The following is a 9,637-nucleotide window of genomic DNA, read 5'->3' as shown; positions in this document are numbered from 1 at the left end:
AAGAAAGCTATCTACTTTAGCGGAAAGGCTCAAAGCCCCAAACCATTCAGACAGCATACAAACAGCAGGTGCAGGCTACTTAAGAATAAAATAAAATAAAAAAAAAAAGCAAAACTCAGAAAAAAGGGGAGGGTGGCACAAAGATAAACAGTCTCACACCTCCAAAAAGTAAAGGAGCATTTAGGACCCGTGTATTTGGCCTTTCTCAGGGCACTTTGTGTTGCTCTAATTCCCCCTCCCCGCTCCTCAAAGAGACACCGCCCTGGGCCCTGCTCCCGGCCCGGTCGCCTGCAGGCCGGGCCCCGGGGCCCGCTCCCCGTTACCCAGGCCGTCACCCGCGCTCGACTGGCAGCGCCGTGAACGGCAGCACGGGGCACGAGGGCAACGCGGAGCCCCCGGGCCAGGCCGTAGGGCCCGGCAGGGCCAGCCCGCCTCAGCCCCAGGGAAGGCCGCGCCAGGCTGGGCGACAAGAGGCGGCGGCCGTAGGGCAGAACAGCCCTGGCACCGCCGCGAGCGCGCGGTCCAGCCCGAGCAGGGCAGGGCAGGGCCAGTCCGAATCGAGCAAGGCCGTGCCGGGGCCCCGCCGCGCTGCCGGTGCCCCGCTGGCTGCGGAGCGCTACGCAGCGAGAACGCGCCTCCGCGGCCGCTGGCCAATCAGGCGCCAAGGCTCCTCTGACTGGGAGCGAGGCGCCCCGCCTCGCCCAAGCGGAAGCTGCGTCCGCAGAGCGGAAGGGCGCCGCCGGGCGCGGGGCTGCCATTGGCCGGGAGGCGCGGCGGCGGGATGGCGGCGGCGGCGGCGGGGCTGGGCGGCGGCAGCGACTTCTCGGACCTGCGGGAGATCAAGAAGCAGCTGCTGAGCGTGGCGGAGCGCAGCCGCGAGCGCGGCCTGCAGCACAGCGGCAAGTGGTGAGCGCGGCGGGCGGAGGGGCCCGGGGCGGGGCAGCGGGCCGGGTGCTGACGGGTCTCTCTCCCCGCAGGGCCTCCGAGCTGGCCTTCGCCTTGGACCCGCTGCCGCTGAGCGAGCTGCCGCCGCCCCCCGCGCTCACGGAGGTACGGCCTGGGGGCCCGGGGCGGGCGAGCTCGAAGAGAAAGCGCTGGAGCTCTTGCTGGCAGGGCTGGCTTGTGTTCCTGCCCCAGCTATCGGGGAAGATGTGATGGCGGTCCTTTTAAACCGTGCGGGAGGCGGTTCTGGGCCCTGCTTGTCTGACAGGGCCGTGGAGTTCCCCCCCGTTACATATTTAACAGGGTGGACAGAGCTGGATATGCTTTCGCAGATGAAAGCATTCCATTCTATGTGTTGCTGTGCCCTAAGTGAGATGCTCTGTAAACAAAATTTGAAATTGTGCTACTTAATTTTTTTTTAATTCCTCTTCACCAAGGCCAGTATTTGTTATAATACAAGTTATGTTGCGCCATTAAACTTGTGCTCCTTCAGACACAACAGAAACAAGCAGTGTCTCCATCCCCACCTCTGTAGGTGTTTAGGTATATGCCTGGTTTTCTAAATTACATTAGTGTAACATGTCATAAGTGCATTTTGAGACATATTTACCAAGGAAATGTTCATATTTATGTTAGCGGTTTAATATGGTTTCATAGGGAATTCCTGAATATGTTTCTTATTTAGGGTCATTTTTACTCACTGAACAGCTAATTCATGCCTTTTGGCAGCTTGCCACAATATGTTTTCTGGAACCTCACTATTTAAATGTTTCTAACTAGTTTGTACTTGTTATTTGAAAACTAAGAATCTGATCACGTCAGGGGAGGGAGAGGCTTTTCTAATTGCACTCAAACCGTCTTTGGGGATGGATAAACTACATCTGTAGCTTTTAGAGCAATGTCATTGGTGCATTTGTAACTAGGTGATTTTCCTAAAACATATCAGAGCTTTTGAAGTCTTAAAACTCTTCTGTGTCCCTGCAGGAGGATGCTCGTGATCTGGATGCCTATACATTAGCCAAGTCTTACTTTGATCTAAAGGAGTATGACAGGGCTGCCTATTTTCTACGGGGCTGCAAGAGTCAGAAAGCTTACTTCTTGTATATGTACTCTAGATACCTGGTAAGACAGAAAGAAAAGTTGCCTTTTAGCACTGAGCTTCTCTGCTTCCCACCCCTCCCTGGTGTACCTTATTTTTTACCTGTTCTGTTCCAAATGATCACCTCAAAGTCTAAATTAGATATCTGGGGGGGAAGGGGTGTTCCTTTTAAACTGTGATGTTTGTGAAAACTCAGTTTACATGCTGCTGCTAGCATTGCAGCAAACATAAGGAATATGTTACTGTAATGTAACCGTGGTTTTCCCCTTTTTCACAGTCAGGGGAAAAGAAGAAGGATGATGAGACAGTGGATAGTTTGGGTAAGTCTCTTATTATTGATATGTTAATATATTATTAACACGAAGCTTCAGTAACACCTCTTCGTGTTAATAATCATGGTTTTATGGCTTTCCCCTCATCTTTCATTCTCTCTCAACTCATTGGCTTAATACAGGTTACAGATTTCCATGTGTTAGTTCCACTGTTAAAGCAGTTGATCAGGCAAAGTGATTTAAAAAGAGGAAAATAATCACAGGCTGGGAAGCCTTCAGGTCATGTCAGAGATGACTCTGAATATACCCTAGGCTTCACAATTGCTGTGGTAAGACTCTTGGTTGAAAGCTAGCTGTTTGACTTCTCTTCATGCAGGACCTCTGGAAAAAGGACAGGTGAAAAATGAAGCTTTACGGGAATTGAGAGTTGAGCTTAGCAAGAAACACAAGGCACGGGAACTGGATGGATTTGGCCTTTATCTGTAGGTGTCTGCACGTATTTCTAATATATTTGTGTGCATTTGCGTGGATATGCAGAGTTTCATGATTCTGATTAACTTGATAACTTTCCCTACAGATATGGGGTTGTGCTGCGGAAGCTGGACCTGGTGAAAGAAGCAATAGATGTGTTTGTGGAAGCTGCTCATGTCTTACCTTTGCACTGGGGAGCCTGGCTGGAACTTTGCAACTTGATTACAGATAAAGAGATGGTAAAACTTGGGAGATTGCAGAGTTTAACCTGATTCAGTAACAAAAGATTGAGGTGCCACAAGACTGATGTCGCCTACTGCCTTATTCTGTGAGACTTTATCAGGCAAGCCAATCCAAGATTGTAAATTATGTGGTTAAAGCCTCTTCTTCCATTGCTTGCCATGCTGTAGCTTTAGCATCTTTATACAGGCAGGACCAATTTCTTATCATTCACTCACAAAGTGGTTTAAGAAATGGCTAATTCGTATATTCTGAAGTAGTTGTTAGCAGGGTTATTGCCTTGTCATGTGAAGGAGTTACACAGTCATTGAGCACTTTTGGTGGCCTGAAAGGATATGTAGAATCGCTGCTTTTAAAACAGTAATGTAGGTGTTCCCTTTGTCAAATATGAAGCCACACATAGTTCTTTGACACAGTTCATCTCCTGAACTTAGATACAAAACCAAAAGAGATTATTTTTCTTTATGCAAGGGATTTTATGAGACCACTCCTGAAATTCTTCAGTCAGTTCTGACTGGTGGAATATTTAAAAAACTAGAGGTGGCACAGAAGAGAGACTTAACTGATTTGTGGAAAAAAAATTGCATTTTTGATGAGATTATTTGGAGTCTGTTCACTTTGAACATCAGTATTTTACCACTGTTTTTGATGAGCTAACATAAGAAGAAAATACAGTCTTTTGAAGGACTTCAGAGTTTAATGGAGAATTAAGGCCAGTGGCTGAAACGGAAGCCAGGTGCTGTCAGATTTGAAGACAGTTGCTTTGATGATTGACCAAGTGAAATGGTTTCAATTCTGCAGTTTCAGCCATTGTGGGAATAGATTGGGAGCAAGTAAACAGAATTATGAGGTCCATGTTGTACTGCTTTTTAGACTGGATGTCTTAATGCTCCTTTTCCTGTTTCAATATTCTCAATTTATAGGCATTATTTAGTTTCTCCTGTGGAAGAACCTGATGTTAATTCTTGGTCCTCATACTGATCTTTTGTAGCTGGTGTTGTGGTTTAAGAAAGCAATTGCAGAAAATCCTTCTACCTCAAGACCATGGGAGGGAAGCTAATGGATTATTTGCCAGAGGTGGCTCTTAGAATACTGATTGTCATCTCTTCCTCCTCTTCTTTGGTTCTTGCTAGTTGAAGTTCCTGTCCTTGCCGGATACATGGATGAAAGAGTTCTTTCTTGCACACATTTATACAGAGCTGCAGCTGATAGAGGAGGCTCTGCAGAAGTACCAGAGTCTCATTGACGCAGGATTTTCCAAAAGCACTTACATCATCTCTCAGATTGCAGTTGCCTACCACAATATCAGAGGTCAGTGACACTTCCTAACTAGTAGGAATGAGCAGTGCAAACTCTTAACGCAAACTTGGCATTTATAGTTCTTGTTCTCCTGTCTGCTGTTCTTTCATCAGATATTGACAAAGCTTTATCCATCTTTAACGAGCTAAGGAAACAAGATCCTTACAGGATAGAAAACATGGACACTTTCTCCAACCTGCTGTATGTAAGGGTAAGCACTCTTTTCTGTTGCCTGTCCTTAATGACGGTATTTATCAGAGGTATGTTAAACACTAGCAAAGCAGCTGGTGCTGTCTAGCCTCTCTGGATATAGGTGTTCAGCTTCTGCATTCTGCTTCACAGCTCCATGAAACAGATGCAACGTATGCATTGCTGACTGCCAGGGTTTTCTTTGAAATGGTAACATGCTCCTTTTCTCATCACTTTTATTTCTTTGTTTCACTAGAGCATGAAGCCTGAGTTGAGCTACCTGGCTCACAATCTCTGTGAAATAGACAAGTATCGTGTTGAGACCTGCTGTGTAATTGGTGAGAGCCAGCTCTTCTACATACTCTTACTATGCTGTCTGCAGGCTGTGGGAGGAAATCTTGGGAATGCTTGTGAAAGTGATCAGCCAGCAAGGCTATCAAAACAGCTTGGTGAATGTGAATGCAGGTGGCCTAAAAGGCAGACCATATGAGAGTACTCATTTCTCTCTGAAAGAGTTGCTGTAATACTATCACTGCAAAAAGGAGTTGAAGAAATGATTATGAAGAGCCATGTAGCTGATAATCCCTTTATACCAACAATGGTATATTGCTGGCGTATAGAACGCCAATGGAAATAATTGTGTGTCATAACCAGGAAATTAATTTATTAGATCATGATACAAGTTTTAGGGCCAAAGGGGTGGGGTCTTAATTGATTGGTACAACTGAAAAAGGATTGACCAGAACACTGAGAACAGACTGCTATTAGGTCTCTTGAGGTTTGAATTGGAGCTGCCTTTAATAGGACTTTTCTTATAATTTAAGTTAGGAGGTAGTATATAATACTTCCTCTACCTCTTTTCTGTTTCTCTGCTGGTTTGTTGTTGTTTGTGTTTTTTTTTTAATTTATTTAAATATTGCGACTTTTGCTTTAGGGAATTATTATAGCTTGCGTTCCCAGCATGAAAAAGCAGCACTCTATTTCCAGAGGGCCTTGAAACTGAATCCTCGTTATTTGGGAGCCTGGACACTCATGGGACATGAGTATATGGAAATGAAGAACACATCTGCAGCTATCCAGGCTTACAGGTATCACTCGTGTACTGCACAAAATGGTGTTTGAGTCTGCATGCATAAGGATTGAAGGAGTATCCTCTATTTTTTGTTACTCTTTTGTTGAACTCTGTCTTGGTTTTGATCCTGACGGCTTTCTGACTATTTAATCTTCTTTCCTTTGACAGACATGCAATAGAGGTGAACAAAAGGGACTACAGAGCGTGGTATGGCTTGGGGCAAACCTATGAAATCCTCAAAATGCCATTTTACTGTCTCTATTACTATCGACGGGCCCACCAGCTCAGGTAGTGTTGAGAGCTGTGTTTATTGGTGTTCAGTCTGATGTGGTTGCTACTAGCTAAGGAATTTACATGCAGGAACTAAGTTGGGGAAGGGAGAGCATCAGTGCTATGTGACTTGTACAGTGTCTCTCTTCCAGATCCTTTTAGTTGTATTAGTTAACTATTAACAAGAGCTTTGTCAGTTAAATGCTGAGGAGCACTGATCAGGACTATAAGTGATCTTTTATGTAAGAGAGGATGATAGACGCTGCCAGGTGTAGATTTTTTTTTTTTTTTATCTTCCCCCTCTGCCCCCCACCTTCCTCCCTATTTTTTTTACCCCACCCTGAGATCAGCTGGCTGTCCATTAAACTACATTTAGGAATTGTTCTTTTACAGACCAAATGATTCTCGTATGCTGGTTGCTCTAGGAGAATGCTATGAGAAACTCAATCAGTTGGTGGAAGCTAAAAAGGTAGGTGAGACCTGATGTGCAGAATAGGACATTGGGATGTCTCCCTGGGCACTGGGTGGAGTTGCAGCAAAATTGTGTTGCTAGCACTACTGGAAGTGCATATGGCATGTTGTTAGGAGCTAACTGAAACCATTTCTGTGATTATTACAATTGTGAAAGTTCTGCTGCCATGTAATTAGAGCAGCTGACAAAGAGTAGTCTGCAGATGATACGTGCCCCTTTGCTAGAAAGCCTTGTAGTTTTCTGTTTCTGACTTGCTTGCATGAGTCATGAGCTGGCGTTGTTTCTGTGGTGTACTTGACTGACTTTTCTTCCTTGACAGTGCTATTGGAGAGCTTATGCAGTGGGAGATGTGGAGAAAATGGCACTGGTGAAACTAGCAAAGTGAGTATGTATTACCACTGAATGGTAAATGTTGTGTTGAATGCAACTAGCACTGTAATACCTAATGATAAAATACTAAATGTAGAACAAGTGGAATTGCTGTTAGGTAGTATTACTTTTGGAGCTGTGTAATAACTGGTATCTTTAGGTCTGTAGTGACTGCAAATTCTCGTGTCCAGTTTTAGCTTTAAGTTTCCCTCAGGACAACTAGAGGGGAATCATACCATAATGTGGGTTGCACGGGACCTCTGAATCCAGAGGTGATTTGAGCAGGCAGTGCTAGCAATTATGTTTGTTGTATTGAAACTCAAAGAAATCCATGATGAAGGATGTTGTACAAAATTGTAGATTGATTACTTTTTAAAATTTTTTTTTCTGCTTGAACACTGTCACATCAGCACTAATTTTGGTGGGGGTAAAGTAATTTAAAGTGGAATAAGTGAAGTGGAAGGAAAAGGGCAAGTTAAAGGTGAAGCTGCTGTACAAAGACTTTTGGGATGTAGCGGAAGAACAAGGAGCACTGGAGGAAATAGCCAGTAAATAGGATGGCAAAGGTCTGTTAAAAGCTTTAAAATGTAACAGAATAAGCAAAGGTCCCTGCTTTGGTTGTCATGGCTTCTAGCAGTTAGTATCTGACTGGCTCCCTTCCTGGTCTTTCCATGAGGAGCAGTACATGGTGCATGTCTTGCAAATTCTGAAGGAAAAGACCTGGCTTTAGTCTGGGTTAGGCCGAGTAGGTACTTTCTTGTAGACCCAGAAGGTCTTCAACAGTGTAGTCTTGTTCCAGTGGCGTTTTTCTGCTTTTCTAGGCTGCACGAACAGCTGAATGAATCTGAACAGGCAGCTCAGTGCTATATCAAATACATCCAGGATATCTATTCCTGTGGGGTAAGATGAATCTCGGGAATAAAAGGAGAAGTAAGCATGGTGTAGAATGATCTTGGAAGGTGCTCACAGATGATGATGGTTTTTACCCCTCTCTCTGTAGGAGATAGTGGAGCACCTAGAAGTCAGCACTGCCTTCCGTTACTTGGCCCAGTACTACTTCAAGTGCAAGCTCTGGGATGAAGCCTCAGCATGTGCTCAGAAGTGCTGTACGTTCAATGATGTGAGTAGTTGCACAGTCTTTGGTGTTTCTTTCTTAGGGGATCTATGACCTTGATCTTAGCTCCCCTTGGAACAGAAGGAATCCTTTATTGGAGGAATGAAGGCTGTCTGCTATGCAGGCCACATCCTGAGTGGTGGTGCTGTATATCTGATCACTAATGCTGCTGCTGATTGACTGAAAGCATGGAATATGGTGTAGATAGTAAAACTGAACCGTGTCTCATTTGGTGTTCGCTAAATGAAAGAATCTGGGGCTCCATATAGCAGTCTTAGGAAGGCTGAAAATCTTGGTGGTGTGGAGGTGGTTAAATGGTCACAGACTCGCACACTGTGTGTGTAGTGATGGTACTCACATAACTGCTTTTTTTCTCATCTTCTGTGTGTAGACAGTGCAGGGGATGTAACAGTACTTGGCGTTTGTATGTGACACTGTATTCTGAGATGTCCTGTATCTGTAAGTGGGTGCTTATTTGAAGCTTCTCCTATGTACTTTTTTCTGGAATATTTAGACAGCTTCAGTGGTTGATGGTACCACTTTCTGAAATACCCAAGTAAGGTGCAAATCAGGTGAATAAAAGGAGGGAAGATAAAATAAAGAAAAAAGTGACATACCTTAACATTTGTAAATAGCAGAAGAAAAAAGAAATGAGGATGTTCTTTATAGCTTGCAGCCTTACAAAATCATGAACCACCATAACTTATGCTGCTGACATACTGAATTTGACCCAGGAGCCACCCACCCATTCATGTATTGTTTTTTCCAAATTGTTTTCAGACTAGGGAAGAAGGAAAGGCCCTGCTGCGGCAGATCTTACAGCTTCGCAATCAAGGAGAAACATCATCCACAGATATTGCTGCTCCCTTTTTCCTCCCTGCGTCATTGTCAGCCAACAACACTCCTACACGTCGTGTCTCCCCACTCAATCTGTCCTCTGTAACACCATGAATAATGCCAATACTTCTAGCCTGTGCATTGAATGTGACATTGAGGATGGGGTTTGCAACCACTTACTTCTTTCCAGCGAAATTTCTACATGCATTGTTGCCTTCATGTGAAGGGTAGGCGTTACCAGAGCCCACAGCTGAAGATGGATGTGCCCCAGCAGACAAAGGTGCAGCCTATGTGAAAGTGCCTATGCTGAGATGTGAGAACCTGTTGTACTTCTCACCAAGTCATTCCAGTCAGAGGGCAGATGTGTTCCAATACACAGGACTACTCCTAATTGAGGGATTGGGAAGAGCTTGTCTGCTTGAGTTAAAGCATATGAAATTTAATTCTGCCGCATTACCTCTGGTCTCTACTGAACTTCTTTGGATGACGTCTTAGTGGTATCATTGCTGTCTATATCGAAAACTGTTACCTGCCTGGCTACTTAAGGACTTTTGCTTGTCTTGAACTACACAGAAGATGTTCCACTACAGCAGCGGATACAGACACTTAGATATAGGTGCCGTGTCTCTGTTGAAGGACTGAGAAGTGTCACAGGAACTCCAGGTAGCTGCAGGTGACAGCTGTTTGACATTCTGTCTGTGGATCTGACAGATACTTTGGCTTTCAGTAGAAAGGCAGCCAGTGGGATAGCACAATTAAAAAACTTAATGGTTAAATTACTGTCCTTGGGCTTCTTTATAGTGCAGTTTTCATGCATACTGTACCAAAGAAAATTGGATGAACCATAATGGATCGTTCTGTTAAGGATTGCCGCATCTCATGGACAGTATGGTGCAGGGGATTCTTCCCCTGCAGAGCTGCTGCTTGTTGCTGTTCACACCGCCAGCCAATAGTAAGGCTCGGTGTGAATTTCAAAGATGCATGTGTATGC

The 9,637-nt window shown here is 44.7% G+C and overlaps 1 protein-coding gene across 1 annotated transcript; it reads left to right on the top strand.

Moving 5' to 3' along the window:
- The first annotated feature begins 750 nt into the window (after positions 1 to 750).
- Positions 751 to 9,422, top strand: CDC23 (cell division cycle 23). The gene is made up of 16 exons (XM_040604403.1): positions 751 to 906; positions 978 to 1,050; positions 1,927 to 2,064; positions 2,319 to 2,361; positions 2,690 to 2,795; positions 2,891 to 3,023; positions 4,158 to 4,335; positions 4,437 to 4,534; positions 4,769 to 4,850; positions 5,447 to 5,600; positions 5,753 to 5,872; positions 6,248 to 6,323; positions 6,646 to 6,707; positions 7,517 to 7,595; positions 7,696 to 7,815; positions 8,590 to 9,422. The coding sequence occupies exons 1-16, from the start codon at positions 782 to 784 to the stop codon at positions 8,758 to 8,760; spliced, it is 1,758 nt and encodes a 585-aa protein (XP_040460337.1). The 5' UTR covers positions 751 to 781; the 3' UTR covers positions 8,761 to 9,422.
- Positions 9,423 to 9,637: the final 215 nt, after the last annotated feature.

The sequence above is a fragment of the Falco naumanni genome, chromosome 8 (assembly GCF_017639655.2).
Source record: "Falco naumanni isolate bFalNau1 chromosome 8, bFalNau1.pat, whole genome shotgun sequence".
NCBI classification, from domain to species: domain Eukaryota; kingdom Metazoa; phylum Chordata; class Aves; order Falconiformes; family Falconidae; genus Falco; species Falco naumanni.
This window is presented reverse-complemented; position numbering and strand designations above follow the sequence as displayed.

Bases quoted from the DNA above. Each gene is read 5' to 3' on its own strand.
- CDC23 (XM_040604403.1), top strand. From the start codon at position 782: ATGGCGGCGGCGGCGGCGGGGCTGGGCGGCGGCAGCGACTTCTCGGAC. The intron at 1,051-1,926 runs GTACGGCCTGGG...GTGTCCCTGCAG, and splicing joins CGCCCCCCGCGCTCACGGAG to GAGGATGCTCGTGATCTGGA. The intron at 5,873-6,247 runs GTAGTGTTGAGA...GTTCTTTTACAG, and splicing joins CGACGGGCCCACCAGCTCAG to ACCAAATGATTCTCGTATGC.